The 24,564-nt window shown below is 49.1% G+C and overlaps 2 protein-coding genes across 2 annotated transcripts in view; one reads left to right on the top strand and one right to left on the bottom strand.

The window, feature by feature from the left end:
• Positions 1 to 1,039: 1,039 nt before the first annotated feature.
• Positions 1,040 to 24,564, bottom strand: part of DUOX2 (dual oxidase 2) — a 26,758-nt gene continuing 3,233 nt past the window's right edge. The window contains exons 2-34 of the mRNA XM_004687845.2: positions 19,461 to 19,544; positions 19,085 to 19,174; positions 18,671 to 18,835; positions 17,945 to 18,132; positions 17,573 to 17,774; positions 17,271 to 17,437; positions 16,850 to 16,910; positions 16,631 to 16,727; positions 15,560 to 15,650; positions 15,220 to 15,322; positions 14,625 to 14,788; positions 13,618 to 13,793; positions 13,302 to 13,420; positions 12,885 to 13,022; positions 12,556 to 12,669; positions 12,179 to 12,381; positions 11,703 to 11,888; positions 10,595 to 10,820; positions 10,420 to 10,513; positions 8,652 to 8,833; positions 8,073 to 8,142; positions 7,605 to 7,688; positions 6,989 to 7,167; positions 6,599 to 6,829; positions 6,334 to 6,433; positions 5,591 to 5,640; positions 5,199 to 5,326; positions 4,793 to 4,946; positions 3,552 to 3,784; positions 3,177 to 3,341; positions 2,661 to 2,816; positions 2,429 to 2,557; positions 1,040 to 2,122 (exon numbers count right to left, since the gene is read on the bottom strand). Coding sequence (XP_004687902.1) covers positions 2,000 to 2,122; positions 2,429 to 2,557; positions 2,661 to 2,816; positions 3,177 to 3,341; positions 3,552 to 3,784; positions 4,793 to 4,946; positions 5,199 to 5,326; positions 5,591 to 5,640; positions 6,334 to 6,433; positions 6,599 to 6,829; positions 6,989 to 7,167; positions 7,605 to 7,688; positions 8,073 to 8,142; positions 8,652 to 8,833; positions 10,420 to 10,513; positions 10,595 to 10,820; positions 11,703 to 11,888; positions 12,179 to 12,381; positions 12,556 to 12,669; positions 12,885 to 13,022; positions 13,302 to 13,420; positions 13,618 to 13,793; positions 14,625 to 14,788; positions 15,220 to 15,322; positions 15,560 to 15,650; positions 16,631 to 16,727; positions 16,850 to 16,910; positions 17,271 to 17,437; positions 17,573 to 17,774; positions 17,945 to 18,132; positions 18,671 to 18,835; positions 19,085 to 19,174; positions 19,461 to 19,530 — 4,638 coding nt within the window. The 5' untranslated portion in view covers positions 19,531 to 19,544 and the 3' untranslated portion in view covers positions 1,040 to 1,999. The remainder of the gene's footprint in view (positions 2,123 to 2,428; positions 2,558 to 2,660; positions 2,817 to 3,176; positions 3,342 to 3,551; positions 3,785 to 4,792; positions 4,947 to 5,198; positions 5,327 to 5,590; positions 5,641 to 6,333; positions 6,434 to 6,598; positions 6,830 to 6,988; positions 7,168 to 7,604; positions 7,689 to 8,072; positions 8,143 to 8,651; positions 8,834 to 10,419; positions 10,514 to 10,594; positions 10,821 to 11,702; positions 11,889 to 12,178; positions 12,382 to 12,555; positions 12,670 to 12,884; positions 13,023 to 13,301; positions 13,421 to 13,617; positions 13,794 to 14,624; positions 14,789 to 15,219; positions 15,323 to 15,559; positions 15,651 to 16,630; positions 16,728 to 16,849; positions 16,911 to 17,270; positions 17,438 to 17,572; positions 17,775 to 17,944; positions 18,133 to 18,670; positions 18,836 to 19,084; positions 19,175 to 19,460; positions 19,545 to 24,564) is intronic.
• Positions 20,621 to 24,564, top strand: part of DUOXA2 (dual oxidase maturation factor 2) — a 7,106-nt gene continuing 3,162 nt past the window's right edge. The window contains exon 1 of the mRNA XM_004687842.2: positions 20,621 to 20,767. Coding sequence (XP_004687899.1) covers positions 20,621 to 20,767 — 147 coding nt within the window. The remainder of the gene's footprint in view (positions 20,768 to 24,564) is intronic.

Raw genomic sequence — 24,564 nt, 5'->3', positions numbered from 1 at the left:
ATAAATAAATCTTTTTGAAAAATAAACATGTTCTCTAGTTTAGCGAGGATAGGTATATTAGAATAAGAAAGATACATATTTTGAATGATCTTTGGAAAGCGATAAGGAAGGTACTGATGGGTCAGGTTTGGGAATAAAGCTAAGGGGCTGGAGTCCAATATTAACTGGAGAAAAGCAGGAGTTTGGAAGCATGATGATGTTAATAAATAAGTGGATTATGAATCATCAAATACTGTAAACATATAATATATTCTCATGTGTTTTCTCACCTGTCTATATTGGGGGCCAATTTCATCTGACTCTCTTTTATGCACACAGACATTTTAATACACCACGAAATGTACTCAGGGAAGTAAATGTTTTTTTTGTTTTTTGTTTTTTTTGTAGCTCTTTAGGGGTAAAGTTGCACTAGGCTTAACTCTCTTGCCTTCTGATCCAGAATCTTTCTAGTCCTGTCAGAAGAGAGGTAGAGCAGGACCAATGAGGAAAGGAGCCCAGGGTAGGGGTAGAGTTGGCTTGAAACTCTCCCTGCCATAGGTCCTATTGGGCAAAGAACACTATAACATCATCCTCAGAAATATATCCAAGATGGACCCTCCCTGGTGGAGCAATGGGTTAAAGCACAGCACTACAAACTAGCAGCAGCCCCTTCAGCACAAATTTGATCCCAGGCCAGGGAAGTGACCCACATGGCTCAGCAGACCTCTCCTGTCTTGCCCACTGCTCCCATCAACAGTGTACTTTGTCAATCTGCCTGTTTTGCTCCCCACTCTATCTTTGGTGAACCCCCTCACCGCCCCTGAACCTCTGGCCTGTACCCCAGTTTGGTGTGCATGAATCTTTAAAAAAAAAAAAAAGAAATATAGCCAAGAGTAATAATGCATTATGTCCACCAAAAGACAGGTATAAGAAAGTTCATAGCAGCTTTATTCATAATTATTAAAAAAATAGATATAACTGGAATGTTCATCAAGAGACAATGTATAAACTGGTACATCTCTACAGTGGAATACAACTTAACAACAAAAGAAACATGAATGAATGACAAAGACATTATGCTAGGTGAAAGAAGTCAGTCTCAAGAACATGACTTCAGCATAACCAACTTAATCCACTAATAACATCAGTAGTTGCTTCTAGGAGGTAGGGAAGACTAACTAGAAGGGGAGCAAGGGATATTTCCAAAATGATGGAGCTATTGACTTGGGTAGTGGTAACACATCTACCTAGTAAGGTTTGTGGGCAAACCATATATAAAATTAGAAAAAAATTAAAGATCAGCTTTTTAAGAGTCATTTGAAAAAACAAAAGTAAGAATCACAAAAACTCAAGAATGGAAGCAACATTACAGACTGGCACCTGGTGAAAAAACCAACTGTTCTGATTTGATTGAAGGGTCTTTTAGGACAAGAGACTTTAAGTCTCTTTAAAACTGGGAGTGGCCAGGGTTAACTAGGACAGCTGGTCACCCAACTTCTGTAGTAGTAGGAAACTGAGAGGGAGTTTTGGATGTTTGACAGAGGCTGAGAGCAGAGACCCCACCTGGTCTCAGAATCTAGTCTAGGGGCTGCTCCAGTAAATTCAGAGGTCTGCCAAAAGATCAGTCAGTGGGCATTGCTGGCTGACAACAGGCACATCAGGGCTAAGGAAGCATCTTTACTCCCTGTTTACTCTTCAGGGTTCCTGAGTAGAAAGAATGTGTGTGATGAGGGTGCATTGGAATTGGAGGGGAAAGCCTTCGGAGACTGGGCCAAGGCAGTTGGGCTGTTCAGGTTTTAAGAATCACATTGCTTCTGAATAGGGCTTTGAGATTGTTGGTCTGAGCTCTGTCTTCATATCAGGTATCTCTACTCTCTCCTGGGACTTCTCTACTTTCTCAGAACCCGGGTCAGGTTGGCCATTGAGGGAAATGCTCTTCCAGCTCTCTAGCTGAGGCTCTAGGCAGATTCTGACAGAGAGCTGCTCCACAGATAGCAAGCTGGAGACAGGGAGTGCTGGCTCAGAAGTTCTCATAGTGGTGAATGAACTGGGCTCGGTCCTGCCTGTTAATGTGTTGACAGGCCTTCTCTACATTCTTGGTCATCCCTGGAGGGCCACAGCTGAACACCCCGATCTTCCGCACCTGTCAAATGGGAGTGGTTTCAGAGAGAAGTCACTTGCAGGCTTGAGATGCTCACTCCCAGGAGGAAGCTGATTCTCAAGTCTAACTGGAATTTCCTGGGCCTGGGCCTCCACCCCAGACCTGAGGAGGAGGCTTGAGCTAGAGACAGCTGTAGGAGAGGGGCTTGAAGACCTTCTCTAATACATGGCCCCTGCTTTGGGCCGAGGTTGGGGAATCTTTGCTCAGGATAGAACTGTAGGGTGTTTGAAGGCCCGCATATCCTGGCTGGAGAAGGCAGAGTCTCTGGAAGGCTGAGATGGAACTAACCTGTGGATGAATCTCCTGCAGAGAGTTGAAGAAGGGCTCAAAGGGGGGGCGGCCAAAGTGGGTGACAGAACGCAGACCTGTGAACAGACTCCGGTTCTGTACCTTCTGGAAGTGCCGCTCACAGATGTACTGGGGGAAAGAGTGGAACAGGAAGGTCAGAGTGAGATAGGACCAAGTTAGCTTCTAGTGTAGATGGTGGCCCACCTGCCTGGCCTGGCTGACCCTGACATACCACCATGGTGGTCCTGAGGTCAAACTTCTCTGCCAGCTGAGTGATATAGATGTGCACTGACACCAGGTCCTGGTGGTCATTCTCCTCCACCTCTCGGATGATGTCAGCCAGCCACTCGAACTGCCGCTGGGTCCGTGTCACCCAAATGAAGTAGATCTGGGGACAGGGACACATGCCAGAGATCAGGACTCAGTTCAGTTCAAGATTCCTTTACCCTATATTCCTTCACTTGGGGGACTGGGAAGTCCCAGACCACCCATGACACCAAACCTCTGGTAGGAACCACAAGCTTGACCTAAGACTCTACCCAAAAGATCTCAGCAAAGGCCCTTCTGGTTACACCTCTGATCCTCCCTCAAGCACTTGACAAATAGGCACAAATGGTCCTGGCAGACCCAGTACCGAAGTACCAATGGCTTTTTCTGATGCTTCTCTGCTGTGATGCGGGGACACAATCAGGCTGTCTATCTCTGATCCTTCAAAGGATGGGAGAGACACTTTTTTACAGACACTCACTTTTTTACACTTTTTAAGCATTCGGCTGCCGAAGGATGACTTGAAGACCAGGTCTTTAAGGATCGAGGCAAAGGGGGTGACCCCAATGCCCCCTCCCACCAGTACTGACACCTCAAATTTATGCCACTCCTGATGGCCCTCTCCAAATGGTCCATCAAGGTACAGCTGCCAATAGAAATGGAAGATGAGATTAGATTGACCATATTCTGGCTCTGAAGTTAAAGGGGGGTTTGGGAGGAGGCAAAAAGAAGAGGAAAGATATGGGAACACCCTATCCTTTTATGAGGCATCTCAGTACTCTCCCAGCTGGATTTCTAGTCATAGGGTAGGCAAGGTCAGAGACTGCCCACCAATATCCTTTACAGAGAAGGGCACCTTTGGGTATCTGGCAACACCGTTGCTTGTCGGGTGTGAGTAGATCTCTCTGAGGCGAATGGTCCAGGGCCCCACTGCCCGGATGTGCAGGCTGAGTGTGTCTTCATGGGGTGCAGAAGTCAGTGTGAAGGGATGGTACTCGTTGGTCCCCAGAGCCAGGCAGGCAATCCGCACCCACTGTCCTGACTTGTATTCAAAGCCTTGGGGTCGCTGGAACCGCAAGTGGGTCACTCCTGGGGGTCATCAGCAGGGAAGGCAGAGATCAGAAAGCTTTCTCCTGGCACCTGGGGACTGGCGGGTACCCTGTCATCTCCACACACCCAAGGAACAAGGAATGGTCATGTGGTTTGAGCAAGTGGGGCTCTGGGGCTGGGAGTTGGAGGTCACTTCTCTGTTGTCTGGGCAACCTGGGAACTGGGCTTCTTGGTGTCTCTGTTCCAGCTTCTTCTTCTCTGCTCCCTCTTCCCAGGAATGACCCAGGTTTGTAACCACTACCATGAATAATAGCCTACTAGGCCAGGAGACCTCAGGTTTGCTTTCTTTCAATTGACTGACTCTTTCAACTTGATTTAGTTTGACAATAAACTTTCAGTAGAACATCAGTATCAAGTGTTCTAAGTAGAAGGCATTTTGTTATCAAATTTTACCTGGACACTGTTGCCTCACCCTAGGTGAGCCTCAGACCTGTCTTTCTTTGTTGATAAGGGAGATTCACTTGTGCTGGACAGTACAAAAGGCATCCTAACACTGCACTGAAACTTTGTCTTTAAATGAGTGCGATTGAAATACAATTGCATTGAGATTACTTTTTTCATTATGTAAAACCTGAAGGTGAGAGGGGGGGTCCTACAACACCTTAAATTCATCACCCATCACCCCATATGGTGATGTGAATCAACATGACTCTCCACAACAGATTCCCACCAGCTGGGCCATTTATTTGTCTCTGAGACAGAGGGATCGAGAGAGGGGCCTGTGTGTACCTAATCCACACACAGAGGAATCTTTCTTGTCCTCTATGTGACTTAGGCACCTCTTAGTCACTTCTCAGAGTCAGTAAGTACTCTTGGAGGTTAAGCATGGCCTTTTCTGGAGCTGCAGTTATTGTCAGAAAAGATGCAGGGGTCCCAGAGAGGATATTAGACACAGAGGTGGGGTCAGGAGACCCAGGGAGCTACTTCCCCATGTCCCATAAATTGACTTCCAGAGCTTCCCATCCAGGGTCAGGTTGAGCCTGATACCTGAAGGCAGCAGTTCTGCCTCAAACACGCTGATCTCCACCTTCTTTCGGCTCAGGCTCACCAGCTTGTCTCCCAAATAGATTAGCGCCGGGACCAGGAAGTAGATGTGGAAACGGGGCAGCTGCACCATTCCTAAGCTTCCATGGATGATGGTCTGGAGACAAGACCAGTTAGTAGAGCTCAGGCCAAGCATTGTTCACTTCCTGCAACCCCCTTGCCCAGTCACTTTCTGCCTGTGTTTGGACTTGGGCTTGGTAGATAGGGCTAGCATAAGTTTCAGAGTCGGGAGCCTTAGGTTTCAGGTTCTCAATCTGAGATCTTGTATCTAATTCAGCTTGCCTCTTCTCTGTATTATGAATGCTCATGCCTGCCCTGTGAATCAGCACTTCCCAGAGAAACCCCTTACCAGGATATAGAGTAGGATGTAGAGGTGGTGGGTCAGCCAGAAGCCCTGGAAACTGCGACGCCGGAAGTATTGAGAAGCAAAGACATACATGATGGCCAGAACCAGGAGCAGAAGCACCCCTGTCAGACCTAAAGGCATGGGGGACAGAGTCAGAAAGTCCTCTCAGGATCTCAGCCTGGGCTGAGAACACAATGGATCATCACTTCCCTCCTCCCTGACTACTTTCTGTCCTCCCTGGCCCCCAGAGCAGCTTGCTTGAAGAAGATGGAGATGGGGCTTGTCCCAGAAACTAGAAAGAGAAATTATGGCCACTCTAGACAAGTGTGTATTCATGGAAAGATGAAGACAAAAGCAGAGGTTCTCAGACAGAACCCAACAATCCCACTCCCTACCTGGGACAGTCTGGAAGAACCACCAGGAGAACTTCTGGGGAAGTTTGGACCTGTGGGACAAAGGCACGTGAAAACTCTGGCTGATGTAGAAAGGGATCCAACTCTGGGTCATTGTGACCTGTTCCTGCAGCCCTGACTGCTATGGCTTCTGGGTCTCTACTCAGAGGGTCAAAGATTGTTCCAAGAAATATGGTACCCACCCTCCCACGATTTCACTCTGCTCACTCAGCAATTCTTCCTCATTCTGAATTCTCTGCAGGCAACTGACCTTTGCTTCCTTGAGCACTTGGTTCATTTTCTGTAAGCTGTGTGAGGGCAGGGTGTATGTTTTGCTCACTACCCTATCTCTATGCTTAAACAATGCCTGGCACGTCATACTCAACACATAATCGTTGAATGACTATGCATGTTAACATCCCTACTCTTCACACTTGGATGGACACATAAGATGTGCTCCATAAACTTTTGACCAGTAAATGCATGGTAGGCTGAGATGGCAAACTGTGTGCCAGGTACATGTGAAAAAGAATCTCCAACTTCATCTCCCAAAATCCTTTTCTGGTCAATTACAGGCCAGTCACAGCAGCTTCTGTCCTGAGGGTAAGGAAGTCACCTCTCAATTTCCCCAAGTGGGCTAACTTCTCACTCTCACTCAGTGAGAGAGTGGAATGTCTAGGGTTATCATTTCTTTTCTATTACAATCTTAGCCAGGTGTTCTGAGGGAAACCCATCCCAGAACTGACCCATCATTCACAAAGGTGTTGGGGAAGAGGCAGGCCAGCACGCTGAGGGGGCTGACTGAGAAGACGTAGACATTGACCAAGTGACCAGCACTGTGCAAAACTGAAAGAGACAGACTGGGTTAGAGATGCCACACAAGGCCAAGTCTGACCCTGATGGAGAGGGGAGGCACAGGGAGGAGAAATGGAAGTAGGTGAAGTTCCAGTCTCCTCACTGTTTCCCCACAAGAGGCTGTAGCGATGGCAAGGATGCCCGGAAGCCACATACTGGCCAAGACAACTGCAGCCATGGCGATCCATCGGTGGAAGTCCACGGCGGCGTCAAAGGGCACGTAGCGGTTGAGGAAGGTCTCTCGCAGGAAGGTGATGAGGTTTCGGCACATGGTGAGCAGGATGTAGGAGAACATGAAGGAGATGCTGGCCGCAGTGCCCCTCGACAGGATGATGCCCACAAAGGTGGTCTCCGCTATGCCCGAGGGTGGTGAGGCAAAGCCATAGTCTGGGGATGAGTCGGGGGAAGATCAGCGCAGCACGAGGGTGGGGTCCCGAGTCTAGGTTGGAATGCCTGAGTTGCCCCCATCTACACGCGAAAGAACAGGAAGAGCAAGCAGAGGGCTTTCTGTGCTCCCCCCTCCTGCCCACACCCTGGAACTCTTACAGTAAGCGCGCTCTGCAAACAGGCCTGCACAGATGGCTGCGAAGACGGCGGTGCACATGATGTGCCTCCGGTAGTTCTCCACAAAGCGCTTGTACTGCTGCACCTTCTGGGCCAGGAAGCCCCGCTGCATCTTCTCCTGCAGTGCCTCCGTGTATAGTTGGGGAGAGGTTTTCGCTAACCTACAGCAATGAGAGATGGGGTGGCCATGGAGTCAGCAAGGGGTTCCCTTTCAGTCACCCTGGGCTCCCCTGAATGTCAACCTGTGAAGATCTGGTGACCTGGCAGGGTCAGGGTTGGTCACACGGATGGAGGAAAAGTTATTTGGGGGGCAGACTCCCCTAAACCTTTACCCCTCCTATTTATTTCGTCCATCAACCTGCTCTTCCATCTCCCCACTACTCCACTTCCTGTCCTTTCTTGTACTGTTCCTTGACTCCCTTGCTGCCATCTTATTGTTGCATCTGAATGCCAGGCCTGTTGGCTGAGATTAGGGTACAGAGGTAGGAAAAGGTTGAAGAACCATTTGACTCTACCTTCCAGTCAGGTCAGGGGCAGATGGAACAAGACTCAGTATGTTCCCTTGGATGTCAAGGCAGGGGATCTGGGAAATACTCACTTTTTGCCAAACCTCTTCTTTAGGCCAGAACCTCCCGACTCTGAGGTCTCTGAGGCAGGGGACCCCAGTGTATGAGTGCAGGAGCTGAGAAAATGAAAAGGGGGGGTTATTTTCCTCTTGTCTTTCAGCAAGAAAAGAACCATCAGGTCAGAGCTTGGCATGGGGGTGGGATAGATCCCAGTGTCCAGCCCTACCCACAGAACCAGCCTGTGAAACTGGTCAGAGAGAAGCTGTGAGGAGGCAAATCAAAACAAATGATTATGATTTGTAAATGGGTTGGAGAGTGATTCTGTCCTGGAGTGGCACAGAGCCAAGGTGGGGAGACAGCTGGAGTCGAGGCTAGCACCAAGCACGCTCTGAGAGTTACTTTCAGAGGGCAGATGTCTGATCCAGCGGCTGACTCAGTCCACTCTACTTTGTTCATTTCTCTGAATGGAACCTAGCAAGGGGACACCCATTCTTGCTCACCATTTTCCTGAAGTCCGACAGATGAATGAGACTCGAGAGCTGATATTTGGTTTAAAGATGTCTCTAACACCTGGAGAGAAGAACAAGAAGTTGGACAGCCTCCCCACAATGGGGGGTGACATCTCTCTGTCCCCTACCCCTGCAGGAAGTGACTTGGTCATGTCCAGCTGTTGTTCTAGCCTTGCTCTCTTCTCTGCCCAATACCCACTGTGCATAGGGCAGCCACAGGCAGGCAATGTGATGACTCTGTGCCATTAGGAAAGATGACTCGCTCTATGGGGTAGCTACCCCGAATCTCCTTTGTGTAAAAAAAAAGTGTCTCTTCCTCTAGATAGATAAACCCAGACCTATGAGCATGGCTTGTAGTTGGACCTCACTCCATCCCTTGACTCTCACTGGGCGTCTTTGTGCAGTGTACAAATTACCCAGTCATATGTGACCCTCTCGATTACAAATATCTGGCTCTGTACTGGGCATTGAAGACTAAGAAAAATAAGACCTGAGCTAAATCCTACCCACCAGGAACTCTCATTCTGAAGATAGTCCCTCCTTGACTCTGACCCTTCATAACTCACACACCTCCACCCCTGACACAGAGATGTAGGCTGTTGAGCAATTCTTCATGGTCCCGTAGCATTGAGTGGAAGTTCTCCCAAGTCAGCTCCTCCTTGTCCTGGAAGCCAGAATCCTGGAACATGGTTTCCACCACCTCGGTCAGCTGGTCCTTGGATAGGCAGTTGTTGGAGATCTCGATGAAGGAACTGGGGGAGGACAAGAGGCAGAGCAACCTGTCACCTGGCAAGGTCAGTCTCAGGTAGGGGCAGGATGGGACAGCCCCCGATTATCAGCAATCCAGGACATGGCCCCAGGAAGGTGCTCCTCCAGACTGCAGCTGACAATAAACTGGGCAGGATGACCACAGGTTTAAAGGCAGAACAAAAATGAAAGTGACCTTAGACAATTAGAGAAAATTACCCTCAAACTGGGGCGGGGTGGGAGGGGAGGGAGCACCGATCGCAGGGATAAAAGTTGCTTAAATTAAAAAAATAATAATAATGAACAACTATATACCAGAGGCATTTTACGGGGGTGGAGTCAGGAATGGGATCAAAAATGAGGGGCGGAGGGGAAGTGCACTGCACTATGGTGATGGCACATGGGTGATTTGGTGATGGGAAGCCCATGGGGATTACAACTGAGATGGAAAAAGGCACAAAATGATGTAAAAATAAACTATTATAAGAAAAAAAAAACTTGCTTAAATAGGGATACATCCAGCTCTCTCTTGCGTGGCAGACTCTCCGCCTGCTCTCTTCTCTCAGTACCTCCCACACCACCCCTGGGCTCCCCCCTTTATGGTCTATTGTGGGCACAACCAGGAGGGAGGTATAGCTACAATGGCTGCCAGTCTTCATGCCAGCAAGCCAAGGCACAGGTAGGAGTGACGCCACACCCAATCTAATAGCACCCAGAGTGACAGCTGTGATGAACATACTCTTTTCTTAGGCTGTGCTTTTGGACCAAAAAAAAAAAAAAAGACCGTGAAAGTTTGTGTGAGTCTAGCAGAAAAGACCTGCAAGGTTCAGCAAGCATTACTATCACATTGAAAAAACTATCATCCCACTGAGGCTAAGTAAGGCCCACACTGACAAGACAAGAAGGTGGGAGCTCAGCTGTGGGTTTGGGGGAGGGAGGTTGGCAAGGAACCTCCCCCAGATACCGTAGAATCCTGCCAGGGCTGGGCCTGTTATGGGACACCTGGCAGTTGGACTGCAGTTGGCTTCACCCTAGAGCCTTTAGAAATACATGCTCAGCTATAGTATCTGGACTGTAAGAGAGAGATGGAAAACAGAAAGTGAATAAAAACTAAAGGTTGACAGAAGTTAAAAGAACCTGGGCTGTTTTATGTATACTCTTGACTCATTTACTCTTTTATCCCATCTTACTCATGTAAGTAAGTATCAGGTGTCTGCTGTGTCCCAAAATAGTGTGGAGAGGGGATGGGTTCAGAGGGAATCAAGCAAGATATCAGCCCTGTCCCCAGGGAACCAAAGGCACTGGAGTAGTGTCTTCAGGAATAAGGAGGGTATTAGCTCAACGTGGTCTTTATTGGAACACTACAAGCAGAAATGTGATTATTCGATTAAAAAGCAGGAGGGCAGAAGGATTGGAATATAGAGGAAATGTCTGTGTTTATCCTCCCAGTTGTCACAGTGATTGATACTGGAAGAGTCACTGTGTAAGACCTGACTTGTTTTCCTGTTTAAGGCATCAGGAAGTCTCAGAATTGGAAACACACACACACACATACACACACACGCGCACACACACACACTACCGCCTTTACCGCATCATGGTGAAGAACTCAGATTTGGAGAGGAAGCCATTCTTATCAATGTCATACATGGTGAACATCAAGCGGGTCTTGTCCTCTGGGGAGCCTGGCAAGAGAAAGGGGGGAGCAGGTCACCTCTCCACTGAAAGATACCTGGTACCAGGGCTACTGGCCCACCTTCCATTACCTTTCATGAAGACCACCAGGATGTCCAGGAACTCCCGGAAGGACAGGTAGCCATTGCCATCTTTGTCAGCCAGAGAGAACATGGATTCTACAAACATGTCCTGGGGCTTGAGGCCCAGGGACTCAGCAAATTCGACTCTGCTCAGTTCGCACATCAGAGCCTCCTGCACCTTCTGTGATGAGTCCAGGGGCAGGGTCCCTGCATCTGCCTGGTCGATGTCCAGCACCTGCAGTCGGGGGAAGGGGATGGATAAGGGAGGAGAGAAGGAGGCAATAACTGGGCTGGAAGCAGGTTGGTGACTCTTCACATCTCCCCGAAGTTCAACTCAGAAAGGATGAGCCCTAGTGAATGTTCCTAGTCCTTAGGTATATTTCTGACTTGGGGGTTCAGCAATCTCAAACCACTGGCTCATTCTCTCTGGGCCCACAAGCCAGGAGTTTCCCTACAGAAGGAATGGTGCTGGGTCTGGGGAGGGAAAAGGGTGGGCATGGGGCAGGCAAAGTTTGGGAGTGCAAACTTAGGGAGAAAGCATACCCTGGGGACAGAAGATACAGATGACATGAGTGGACAGGCAGGAAGAGGCAAGGGACATGTTCTCTTGTCAATTTATGCAGGCTATGCATAAAGGTGACTTGGTCTTTGTTCCTTGTGTAAAGAATTTAAAAGTCATACACATGTAACTATACACACAGCTCTATAGGATATATCACTTGGGCTACACACTGATTTTTCAAACTTTAGAATGAGTCACAGCCCTAATCCCAGAGTTCCCAATTCATTACATAGGCAGAGGGACCTGAATTTGCATTTCTAACTTGTCCCCTGGAGAGGCCTACTGTGTGGGTACAGGGGATACATTCTGAGAACTGTTGGTGCAGAGGATCTCCCTGAACCTTCACAAGCCAAGGAGACGGATCCTATGTTAACCACTGTCCTATCGGTGAGGAAGCAGACAGAGCAGAGATGGGAGTGGCTCAGCCAGGGCTCAACCAAGGCTGTCTCTGATCTACAGATGTGAAGATTAGTTCACATAGGGTCCTGTCCTGCCGGGTTCCCCTCAACCCAGATCTGGGCTCTATCCCATCTCTCAGAGGCACAGCCAAGGCACCTGGGCAAAAAGGTGTCTGAAGAAGACCTCCAGGATGCAGCCCCGTTGCTGCTTGGTCACAGCCTTCCTGAAGAGTTCCTGCTCATACATCTCAGTCACACTGAGATCCAGTGCCTGGGACACACACAAGTCCTGCAGACGCTTCACGAGAGTCTCTCGCTCCTCCTCAGAGTTAAACAGCAGCACCTGTGAGGGAAGAAGGCCACGACAATGCTTGGCACTCTGGCTTCTAGCTTCAGCCTGTCCTCAAAGGACCTGGGGTCGGGAAAGAAAAGGTGCCCCCAGCCATGCAGGTGGGGCCAGGCGAGTGGTCAGAAGGAGGCTCAGGTTGAGTCTGGGACCTTTGAAAGGAGTGCTTCTCCCCAGCATTAGCTTTCCCAGTTGTGCTATATCTCTGAGCAGAGGTGACCTCAGGGGACTCGCTGTGAGAGAAAATGCGAGGGCAGCCGGGCAGGGGGAGTCCAGCTGGGCTGTACCAGGTCATACTCCTTGGGGATCTTGAGCAGCAGGGTGCGACGTCCACAGTTGCTAGACAAGATGAGATTAATCTGCTGTGGGGGCCGCAGCTGCACAGTGCGGAGCACAGAGTGACGGCTGTCCAGGACCTTCAGACTCATGTCTGAGAGCAGCTGGATGGTGACTGGATAGCTACTCTCCCTAGGGCCTGGCCATTCCATTGCTGGAGAAGGAAAGATAGTTAAGCAGGTGCTTGGGCTCTGCCCTCAGGCCAATTCCACTCTACCAATCAGAACATGCGCCCTGAATCCCGGCTTTCTCCCTGAATATATAACCTCATTCCTTTCCCCAGGATCCATCTGCTTCCTCTCTCTCCCTCCCCTGAGTCCCACCTTACCTGGCACTCCATCTTTGACTGACTCCTTCTTCACACTGTCTCTGTCTTTCTTATGTAGCTTCTTGAGCTCTCGATGCCTGTAACGGGCCACTATCCAGGAGATGAGCAGACTCACTGTAGGGGGTAAGAAAATGGCGGTGGCAGGGAGAGAGGGGAAGCCTTTCACTGAGACTTAGCCTGCTGCCCCTCCCTTCCCAAGTTCCCCTGAGCCTGGCTTCAACTGTACCAAGAAGCTGCTGTTGCAGGTTCACAGATAATGAGGAGGCAGAGATGGCCTGTGGGGAGCGAGGCAGCCAGAAGAGAGTTAAGAGAGAGTACAAAAAGCTCACCTAGTGGAAAACAGCAGAGAGCCACGATGGAGAAACCAAAACCTGGACCGCTGCCCTCAAAATAGTCAAGCACGGTCAGAGGTGCACAAGGAGGCAAGCCTTCCAGTGTGAGCTGCTGAGGCTGAGGGCAGGGTGCACCTGAGGGAGGGGACACAGAAGAACTCAATGCCTGAAGATGCCACTCCTCCATCCTTTGGCCAAGCAGCCCTCCCATCTCTCCTGGGAAGCGCCGGATATCCTCCTCCTTCTCTAGGCCTGCTTCCTAGAACTTGGTTACCTCAAAAGGTCTAATACAGAAGGACTGCCTGTCACCTGGCTCTATGGACAGCACCACATGGTCCCCTCCTCTTGCCCCCACCAAGTCTTGGTCCTATCTCTGGCTGCCATCACTTTTGCGCTCCTCGGTTACCCACCCACCTTCTTCCCAGACAAAGACATTGGGCTGCAGGGCACTGGGGTCCACATTGGTGACATCCACAAGCACATCCCTCAGAGTCGTGTTTCTAATTTTTGCAATTTCCTCCATGGAGAACAGCCTAAGTTGGAAAAAGCCAAGAATCATTGGGATGGGAAGGGGGTACAGGCTCCAGCAACCTCAGGCCCAAGGTGAGAAAAGAGACCCAGGTGGGTGGGGCCATTTGGGAATTCAGGGTCCATGGGGACTGATGACAGGCAGAGGGTCTGGGGCCCAGGTTGAAGTGGAGTCTGAGGTGGAGGGCCAGGCCGGCCTTACCCATTCCTGGTGTTCTCAAACCAGTATCGGTCTCCATTCCGCAGCCGCACAAACTGGTCAAGAACAATGGTGCTAAAGAGAGGTCCAGAGCTCCCATAGCTCTCCAGGAGCCCTCCAGGGAGTAGCTCTAGCCTAGACAGGTCCTGGTTGTACAAGGCAGCTATGGTTTCCAGCACCTAAAGCAGCATAGGACGTGAGATGATGGGTGTGTGTGTGTATGTTTTCCAGGGAGGAAAACCAGTGTTACCTGGCAAAACCCAAGCAGCTGTCTGTCTGACCTGAGGGCATCTCCTTTATTTTTTTAAATAATTATTTATTCGTGCCTACAGAACTAGGGTATAGGCCAGAGGTGATGAGAAGATTCACTAGTAACAGAGTGGGGAGCAGAACAGGCAGATTGACGAAGTACATTGCTGAGGGGAAAAATGGGTGAGACAGGAGAGGTCTGCTGTGCCATGTGGATCACCTCTGTGACCAAGGATCGAACTCATGCTGAAGTGGCTACGACCAGCTTTGGAATACTGTGTTTTAACCCATTTCACCACCACGGAGGGCCCAAGGGTGTCTCCTTTTCTTAAGCAGCCCCCTCCTGTGGTGGCAAATGTGGTGGGAGGACCAGTGTACCCCTGTCTATGATGAGTCTACTGTCAGGTGCCTGAAGACCATATCCTGTGACCATCTCTACCTAGACTGCCTGACTCTGATGATTAGCAGCTTCAAGGTCACCAAGTTCATGGAAAAGGACCCTGCAGGAATAGGACAATGGCTCCCAGGCCAAGGGCCCTCTTGCATGAATAATACAATGTAGTGGTAATGAACATATTCTGGAGTCAGATGGATGAATTTAAATCTTGTCTGTACAACTGACATGCCAACTATATCATTGGTAACATGGGGTAATGATAGCATCAACATTATAACATTCTTAACATAGAATAAATGGGTTTATATGTAAAGGATTTGGTTATAAGAAAGCTTCAACTGTTATTATCATTAGTATTTCTGACCTGGGATTCCACTTCTGGGTTGAGTTCAGTCCAGTTCTTGGGGGTCTTCAGCTTCAAAGTCTGTAAGGCTTGGATATAGCTGGGCAGCCCCATATCTCGGCCACGTTGGATGCTGCTGGCCACGTAGTCAGTGCGTGAGAACTTGCCAGGGCCAGGCCAGTAATCTAAGCAGAGGGGAGCAGGCTATAGCCTTGGTACCCCCAACCTTCTTTGTTCAGAAGCCTTGAAAGGGACTGTTGGCCCTCCCACCTCCAGCACTCCTCAACCTTGCCTTGGTGTGGAGCCAATGTTTCTGTGTGTAATCAGCGGTACTAAGTTGTAAATGCTCTGTGCTTTTCTTCCTTAACCTCAAGATAGAGCTGAATAAAACCCTTTAGAAACCGAAGCAACAAAGAAATTGTGGAAAAACAGCAACACTAAACTTGTTAGTCACATAAAAAAGTAGTTCAAATTTCATTTTCCTCCAAGGCTATTTGCAATGTATGCATCTGTGTTCCTGCACTGCTGGCATCCATGGTCCATCTGTTGATCAGCCCCAGAAGGACCCCAGGCTCCCAGCCTCTGTGTTCACATCCCCTCCAATTCCAGAACTTACCCCTCAGATCTTCAACAACTATCCTGTCCTCCAGCTCCGAAATCTGTGAGGCCATCCCCAGCAGCAAGTTAGTCACTCTCTGGGAACTGTTCAGATTAGGGTTCTGGAAGTAAACAACACATTCAAGATGCTTTGCCTCTTGGCCTGCGTCCTGTAACATTCAAAAGGTCCTATGGCCAATCCTAGACTCTCTTGAGCTATTCACTCCAGATAACTTTCGAGAACATTCTACCAGTTCATCTCCAATCACCATGAAACAGTAACTGGAGAATTGCTGTTCTCCAGTCTGTGTGACAAGACTGACTTTTGCCCATGACCCTGACTATGACTCCAGACTGACCTCCCGAGTCCAGTAACTGTTGCAGACCCTGAGAACTGAGGAGCTGTCAAATCCCTTGTGCAGGACCTTCTGAAAATGACAGCTGGCATTTCTGAAATAAAAAATCAAAGAATTGGTAAGGGAATTCAAGGAAGAAACTGAAATGGGCTAAGTGGGGTGAGGGACACAAAAGGGACTGGCCAGGTCTGGGGCAGCCCCTGAATTTCCTTGAAGAGAGCAGAGATTTGGCAACCTGTGTGGATTAAAAATAGAGGGTGCTCCAAAATAAAAAATAAACTATTATATTATTTTAAAAATATGATAGGCATTTGAAGAATCAATGGTTGAACTCATTTGTGAGGGGAGACAACAGATACTTATTTGAACTCTAAATTTATCATGGTGTCAATAGGTAATTACAATTGCAACTCTGTACTGCATTACAGGAATTAAATGTCTTTATACTTTCTACATCTTCCTTTTTGAAATATAATCTAAAACTTTTACAACTTACTATCGAATGTATATGTACTCAGTTTGAGGTTTCAGTTACTAAAATAAATTATGATTTGTACTTGTATGAATCTCACAAAATTCTAAGAACAGGTAAATAGAGTTTTTCAATAAATAGCTAATTCAGATTGAAAATAAACACTTGTAATTTACATTTTTTTCTACAAATGATGTCAGATGGAGATGTGTTACTTGAAAACTATTATTTGTCCATTGCCTATATTCTAGGTATTTTAATGGTATCTATCTCATCTTAACATTAAATATGGGATATGGGCAATGTTTAATAAAGGAATGAATTAATTAAAAAATAGAGGGTGTTCTTTGTCCATAAAAGGTGGGGAGGTGAGGGAAGAGAGTGAACTAGCTGCTGGATATATCCTGTTCTCAGCAACTGAAGTTCAGCCTTTAGGAGAATTTGGTGATTTCCCTGACAGGGCTGAACCACCTACCCCAGAGTCCTGTTTCCAGGGTCCCAAATTCTGTTTCATTACCCCCATAAAACTGTGATGTTTTATAAAAGTCCCCTGATTTTTCATCACTGCAGTGTGCCTTTATCATCATCAGCTGCTCCCTCACCTCATGTAGATGGCAGGAGGGACCATGGTGGAGAAGAACTGCTCAGAGGCAGCCAGGAACTCTGGGGAGATGCTGGGGTCCAGGAAAGGATGATATCCTGCCATGAGGTAATAAGAGAAATAGGCTCCTTACCATTGCATTCTCCCATCATATCCATCTGTTTCCCTCTGGGTCCGACCAACCCTTCCCACAATGCAGGTGTCCCCCCAAATCCCTCACCTGTATATTCTGGGGGTGTTGTCTGTAGGAAGCTGGGCAGCCACTCATACATGGCTATGTTCTGAGGGTCAAAAGAATAGAAAGGGGAGACCAGTATTGGAGCAATTAGACCAGGAGAGAGAATCTAATCCCAAGGAAAGCTTAGGTGGGAGATGAGGACCCGGCAGGAGAGGAGTATATAGCCCTGTCCCCAAGGAAAGAGGGTGTGGCTCTTAACAATAATCACAAATAGAAAATCTTGTAGCAGAATGCTGCCTCCTTATCATCTTCAGGATCTATTCCTAGACATTAGCTCTCTGGGCACGGGTGTCTTCTGGGAAAGGGTGTTTCTGGGTGGCACCGTCCAAGAATGAGGAGGGCTCTGAGGTGAAGCAGAGTTCCCCAGGAAGCAGGATTGAGGGTGTGGGAGCACATAACTGACCTGGTATGTGGCGATCACCCTCTTTCGAGCATGCTGGAACAGCTCCTCGTCCCCCCAGTCCGGGTGCTGGCTGGCCAGCCTCTGAGCCCACAAGTTGTGGTAGCGAAACCACACCACACCCAGCGCCTGCAGGAAGGGGTCGCGGTTCCCCCGCTCCGCCCCGAACGCTGCGTCCCACCAGAGACGCAGGCAGGGAATGAGTGCCAGTGGCATTCAGGGGAGCCCTGCCACACACACACACCCCACCCCAGCTCGCCCTCCCGGGAGCCCTGCCTGCCGCCCCCAGCGCCCTGCCGCCTCACCGTACAGCCCCCGCGGCCCGCGCTGTCCCGTGGCCGGGTCGGGCGCGTTCCACATGAGCTGGGGCTCCTGCGCTTCCCGGGGGAAGGCGGGGTCGGGCCCGGACGCCAGCTGCCCCCTGGAGAAGCTGCGCAGCGCGTCGCTCCAGGAGTTCGAGGAGCCATAGATGGCGCTGCCGTCCAGCCAGCCGGTCACCTCGTTGGTCTGCAGGGGAGAAGTGGGCAGGTGGAAGGGGTTGTAGCCGAGGAGGGAAACAGGGCGCCCAGGGTCAAGGTTGTGTGGATGTCGGGAGCGGAGGTAGCTTCTCCCCACGGAGCCCAGGGCGCCAACTGCCTGGGATCCATTGCCACGCACCACCGCCTGCCCTGTCTCACCAGGTCCCGGGGGTTGTTTGGACTCCGGCCAGTCTGGGGGTCCCAGCGGCTCCTCTGGAAGGGCAGGACCACGTCCCCACGCCCGTCAGGGTCGAACACGGGGTCTCCAGGTGGGATTTCGATGTTGAGGAACTCAGCAGGGCAGCCGGGTCTCTCCACACTCACCAAGTCCGAGAGTAAGTGATAACCTGGAGGCGTGGGGTGCAACGGATGAGATCTGCCCATCCCCACGACCAGGGTGGACTGCAAGTCTAGACAGTTGGTTGAGCTGGAAAGCTCCACCGCCAGTTCTGCGACTGTTTTCTAATCTTCAAAGTAAGGAGATAGTTCCCTACTCCCCATCTCATAAAGTTGTGAAAATTAAATATTGTGAGAATCAAAATAATATAATTAATGTAAGGCTCCCTCTACTCTGTCCCTCCTAAAGGATCCTGCCTTGCCCCTCTCTTTGCAAGAAAGATGTTTTAATCACCTAGGAAAGTGATTCAGGTCCTAAGAACTATAACAGGGTCCAGCAGCCTCATGGACTTGGAATAAGGAATAAGAAAATTTAGAGGAGCTAATATTCTTTAACCAATACCCCCAGATACCTTGAAATGAAGAAAAAAAAAAAAGACTAAAAAATGCTGGAGGGAGGAGGAGCAGTGAGATCTCTCCTGCAGTCACTCTCCCAAGGCGCTGAGCTAAGTGCCAGGTAAACCAAGGGTTTCCCCACTTTGCCCTTACCGAAGAAAACCCCTAGCACCGTGAAGTTTCTGCCAGATGGCTTTCCCGCGGCACCCTGAGTGGTGGCGTTGCTGAGCAGGCGCGGGTTGGGCAGCAGCGGTTCCCCCAGAGCCTGGTACACACCATCCGCATAATTGGCCGGTACAAGTCGTTGCAGTCTGGCTCCTGCGGGCAATAGGGCGCCTGGCTCTGTAGGAGTACCCACCCAAGTCCACAAACCACAAACCTCACCTCACACCTCCATCAGATTCCCCAGCCACTTCTCCCCCTGGGTCTCCTGGCACAGGAGTGCATCGGAGATTTTTTTTGCTCTGGCAGCCAGGGGCGGCAGCTGGCTGGCTCAGCATCTCCACAGCCGGGTCTCAGGTACCCCTGACCTGAGCCATTCCTTCCCACCAGGACCATAGGACGCACCTGCAGAGCCACTTTCGTGGTACCTCAGGTTGTTGAACCAGCCGTCATAGCGCTGCACTTCCCAGGGTAGTGAGGGTGAGTCCTGGCAACCTGTGGTCCAAAGATCGTCTCAGCCTTAGCCTCCAATCAATCCTCCTGAAACCCAAAGACCTCGGCCGCCCCTTCTTCCCCAGGCAACTGCCCCCCATCGCGGACCCTTGTGACACCAGTAAGGTGTTGAGGCTGTGCGGGAAAATTTCCCCTCTGGCTGAACCATGCAGCTATCTGCCGGATTCCCTAGCCTCAGGAAACCGCTTGCCGCCGGCCTGCCCCTCCCTCTTCCACCTATGAGAGGGTACTTCGGTGACATCTAGAAGCTAGTGGCACTGATACTTACTCGCTGGATTCTGGGATCCAGTCAACAGCGCTCCCAGGAGCATCAGTGCCTCTGCCCGCGCACAAAGCATGCTGATCCAGCGATCTGGGGGATGGGAAGTTGTTTATGAGGGTTTCAATCTAGCATACCCCTTTACTTTTCCCCTATGATTCAGGAGCTCTGGGAGAAGGAAGGACCCGTTGTTTTCACTTCTAGAGTGAAACTTTTAGAAGCATCACCAAGGATCCACATCCTCACACAACTCTTTAGAACACAGCCCCATGGGGAATGACTGAGAACCACAGGAACCCAAGGGCAAGTCCTCAAGGGCATGTCAGTACAGAGCAAGAGTTTGCCTCCAGCTCCCCACCCCCAAAACCCAGAATCCTCACTCTCAACCTCTCCCCCCCCCCCAAACTGCTTCTCCTACAGGAAGCTGGTAAATAAAGAGGCTAGTGAGCTAGGACCTCCCGGCTCACACCCTATGGTGAATGCCTTAGCAGAGAAGGGATGGGAAGATCAGACCCCAAAACCTGGTCTATCTTGTGGTTTCCAGCTCCAGTCTAGGTCAGAAGTCATCTTTCCTCTTAGAATCTCTGCCTCTCTACTCTGCTTCCAACGTCTGTACTTCTCCCATCCACCACCACCATCATCTCAGACCCTAAGATCCTCAGCCTCCCCTGACATACTCTCACCCTTCTCTCCAGGTCCTCTGACTTGCTGCTCTGGCAGGTGTCCTCTCTTGCCAGGCCAGATCCTCGTGTGAGCAACAGGACTAACCCTGGTTAGTCCTTTTCTTGTTAAGGCGGAGCTCCTCTTATTTGCATGGTGAACTTCGCCCCTTATTTGCAAGACCTCTTACCACTCTGGTGAGCTAGACCACTGCTATAAAAGGGGGTTCCGGTTGCTTGAGACTTCAAAAGGTCCTGCGAACCTCCAGAGCTGGGAAATGACAGCAGCCAGTGAATAATTCTGCTCTGCTGCCTAGCGACTCCGCCCTGGCCAAATCAGAGTGCTCAGCGCAGCCAGCCACCACTGTGCTTCCTTTTGGGCCCTTTCCTTGCGTGCAAGCCACCAGGCCCAGATAAAAGAGAAGAGAGACTGTGCAGACACCAGAGATCTGCTCTTCCAGCTCACGACAATTCAGCTACCCAGCTTGCAGCTTTTGACCTGGTTGCAGCATGACTTTATGGAATGGGGTGCTGCCTTTCTATCCCCAGCCCCATCACCCTGCTGGCTTCAACATCCCACTGCTCATCATCATTGCGGTGTTCTTGGCTTTGGGTGCCAGCTTCCTGCTCATCTTGCCTGGGATTCGTGGCCACTCGGTAAGGGAATGCTATAGAGACTCAAGTCTTCGTGTGCGCAGGTGTATGTGTGTGTGTGTGTGTTTTGGAGGTGAGGGGGGCAGTGATTGCATCATGGGCACTTCTCTCTGGGGAACTTAGGCCAGGCAAGACTTCAGCAAGTTTCCCGATGAATAATTATCAAACTGAACCATTGAATTGAGAGATGGATGGATGGAGCATACCCAAAAGACTGGGGCAGCAAGTATCCTTTCCCAAGGACAGGGAGATCTTATCAGAGCCTGAAGCTGAATCCAGCTGGAACATTTAGGGGCTGCTACAGAGAGTGAGTGCCCAGTCCAGGAACTGGGAGGGTCATTCTAGCCCTCATGTGTTGTCCAGGAATCTCACTTTTTCCTATATTGCAGCGCCACTCCTATGCTTTTTTCTGGGTGGTGACTTTTGTGAAATGAGGACAGAAACCAACAACTCAAACTCCTCAAAAAAATGTGTTTCCCCTGCACACTGTGTTTCCAGGCCTGAGTCTGGGTTCCCCCATCCTAAGGACCCTGAGAAACCACCACAGGTTACAGTGTTGACTGGATACATTTCTTTAGACTCTCTGAGCTCCTAGTAGAACCTAAATTGTTGTTTTTCAAATCTAGGGTTCAGCCTCCCAGCATCTTGGTCTGTGTTGGTTTCTTTTGGAAACTGGTCTATCTGTGAATACCTGAGAGACTGAGTTTCTACCTTTTGTACTTGGCAACCAAGCCCTGAGGCCTCCCTCTCCATGGGGAGGTGACCCCTACCTGCCTAGCACTTCTGGATTCACTGAGCCTCACCATAACAGTGATCTGAGTAGGAGGTGGGACCAGCACCAGGAGTCAGAGAGCTGGGGAAGTCAAGGCAGCAGAAGAGCTAGAGGCAGAGACACCCCAGCTGCAGGGTGGACTGAGAAATGGGGCTAGGGAGGCTGTAGCACCTAGTCAGAAAGCATCAGAAATGCCAGTGCTTTAGAAGGACCTGCACAAAAAATAAGACTTGGCATCAGTTTCAAAATACCAGGAATGAAACTGGGGAAAAGGTAGTAGGTAAGAGGTGTTTGGTTTGCAACCTCAGAATGCCTGAGCTAGACATAATCTGAAACTGCATCCCCCAAAGAAAAAGGCAGACCAGACCATTCCATATTGGTAGATAGCAGTTTTGCTAATCGAGGAAATATATGGGACTTTGTCTTTTTTTTTCTTTTTTACTTCAACACAGCAGACTTTTCCTTACCTGCCCACCAAATCTTAAATGTTTACAAAGTTTGTACTAGGTAATCACATACACCATCCACATGATTTCAACAATACATTTTTTTTCAGCAATATATTTTATCTGGGGTATGACTTTGGACAGACCACCTGTTTCTTGGGAGCAGGAAGGCAAGAGAAATAAACATTGCAGGGTGGGGTATGTGTGTGTAGTTGTGAGTAGCCTTTAATTGCCTGGGGTTAGCTCAATGATCAACCAGTTCTTATGTTCTTTTGATTGTCTTCCCAACATTCCACCCCTTCTGACTGGTTCTGACACCCCCCTCTTTTGCAATATTCTCTGAGCAGTTAGCAAAGGGGTTTTTATTAGCACGGAGTCATTTGGTAACTATCTGGTTGTATTTGGAAGCAGATTCCACACCAATAATGCAAGAGAAAACACAGATTAAGACAATGATCCCCAAAATCAGTGGTCTTGGGGATCTTTTTCCGTCAAGTGCCCCATGACCTGAACTATTGATTTATTAAGGGAACTACAGTAATGGTCAAATCACTCAAAGCATTCATTTGTGTCCCTGTGTGATTTAATAAATATGTTATCAGACTCATCAAGTATAGATACACAATGTTCTATTTGGATAATGACAAAAATGCCTCCCTGTGAGGCAGTAATAATGTCCAAAGCCATTCTACTTTTGGAGGATAGTTGTTTTTTAAAGATTTTATTTATTTTTGCATTGAAGAACTGGGGTATAGGCCACAGGTGAGCCGTTAGGGTGAGAGGATTAACCAGAGACAGAGTGGGGAGCAGAACAGGTGGATTTACTGAAATTCACTGCAGAGGGGATTAGCAGGTGAGACAGGAGAGGTCTGAGGCAGTCAAGTGTGGGTTAACTCCCTGGCCATGGATTGAACTCAGACTGTAGCAGTTGATAGTGCTGAAATTTAACCCCCTGGCCACCAGGGAGGCTCTGGAGGACAGTTTTTCCATTTAGAGATATTTCAGTGTTCAGTAAGGACATATTAGCAATAGCTACAATTTAAGATTTGCTGAGTGATTTCAGTAAGGGCTTCTCTATGTGCTAAAGCATCCTCCAGGCCACAGATGGCAGTCATATGATCAAACTAGTGAAAAACAGTGTCATTCTCCCTTGAGGAAAGGGAGGGAAATTGGCAGCTTTGGAACTTGACTGCTGTACATACTGTGCATGTTTACCAGGGGAAGCAGCATTGTGAGGTGGAAGAACTACTGGGGTAGCAGGGAAATTCCAGACCAGAATCCCCACCTTCTCCCCTCTTTCAATGACCTATGTTCGGTCCCTGACACAGTGCATTTTAACAGCTCCAATTTGTAGACATGGGACCCCAGTGGGGCAATGAATAGTATCCCCCTTACCCAGGAGTAAGAAACAACTTCTAAGTCCTAGTGGAACATCTCATTGCAAATTCAAGTAGCTGACACCCTTCCCAGGCAGGATGGGCTTGGTGTCTTCATAAGCAAAGCCTTTGATTCATGGTGAGAGTTGGGATAATCACTGTTTCCCATGACTCCCATATCTTTATGGTACCTTGGCAGGGATCCCCATTCTGGCATATAGGACAATAGACTTTACTGATAAAATTTAAAAATTACTAAATCCTGGGACAGTACTATAGTCTTCCTATGCCATGGAAGTTTTCTACTTTAATATTCCATCTTCCCTTGCTATCAATGCTGTGGCTTGTGGGTTATTAGGGAAATGGAACCCCCATTCAAAGTCATGTTCTTTTGCCCGATCCCCAATCACTGCTTAGTTGACAGTATTTCTGTACATCATGAATCCTCTAATGATGGCAGCCCAGTTTGTATGGTGACAATGGGTCAGATCAAATCCAGGCAAACCAGAGCATGTTTGGAGCCCTCAATGAGAGGGAGGAGGAAGAAATAATTATTTTCCCAGTCTCTTGCCTGTTGGTAACTCAGGCGGGTGATCCCAGACTCTTTTGGCAATTGCCTTGGGCATTATTTAGGACAATACTTAAGATACATTATTTATTATTTCATGGGCCAAGTAGTTCCATTTCAAGGACAATCTGGCATCCTTGGCAATATGCCATCTCACAGGGGAACTTTCTATGCATCCACTGTTGTATCTATTGAAGAGTCTGTTGCTAAGGTTTGTGCCTGAGCTAGGGCATCGGATTCCTGACTGCCAGAGAGTGTCAGTGCCTTATGAGTTGGGACATGGAACACAGTGAGGAGCACCCCACATTCTTGGAGACAGATCCAAAAGTCTCCTCACATCCTGACCCCACAAAGACCCACTGTGGTCATCTACCCTTTGACTTCCTGCCATTCAATCTACAGGATAAGTCCCTTTAGAGTAGTCCAATAGTCCACGCAAAGGGTTAACACAGGGTATATTGGTAACCACAAGCCAAACCACTCTATCAATCCATTGACTGCTGAGTGAGACTCTGTGTACACTGCCAGATGCTCTTTGGGGTATGTCAGGTCCCCTTTCAGAAGTGAGACCAAAACTCTAGGACTCTAGGGGCACTCTACATTTCTGTTGTCTTTGCTACAGTGCCTTCCAAAGTCAC

The sequence above is a fragment of the Condylura cristata genome, unplaced genomic scaffold (genome assembly GCF_000260355.1).
Source record: "Condylura cristata isolate star-nosed mole 26May11 unplaced genomic scaffold, ConCri1.0 scaffold00023, whole genome shotgun sequence".
Lineage (NCBI taxonomy): Eukaryota > Metazoa > Chordata > Mammalia > Eulipotyphla > Talpidae > Condylura > Condylura cristata.
The sequence above is the reverse complement of the archived record's forward strand: the minus strand, read 5'-3'. Positions and strand labels throughout refer to the sequence as shown.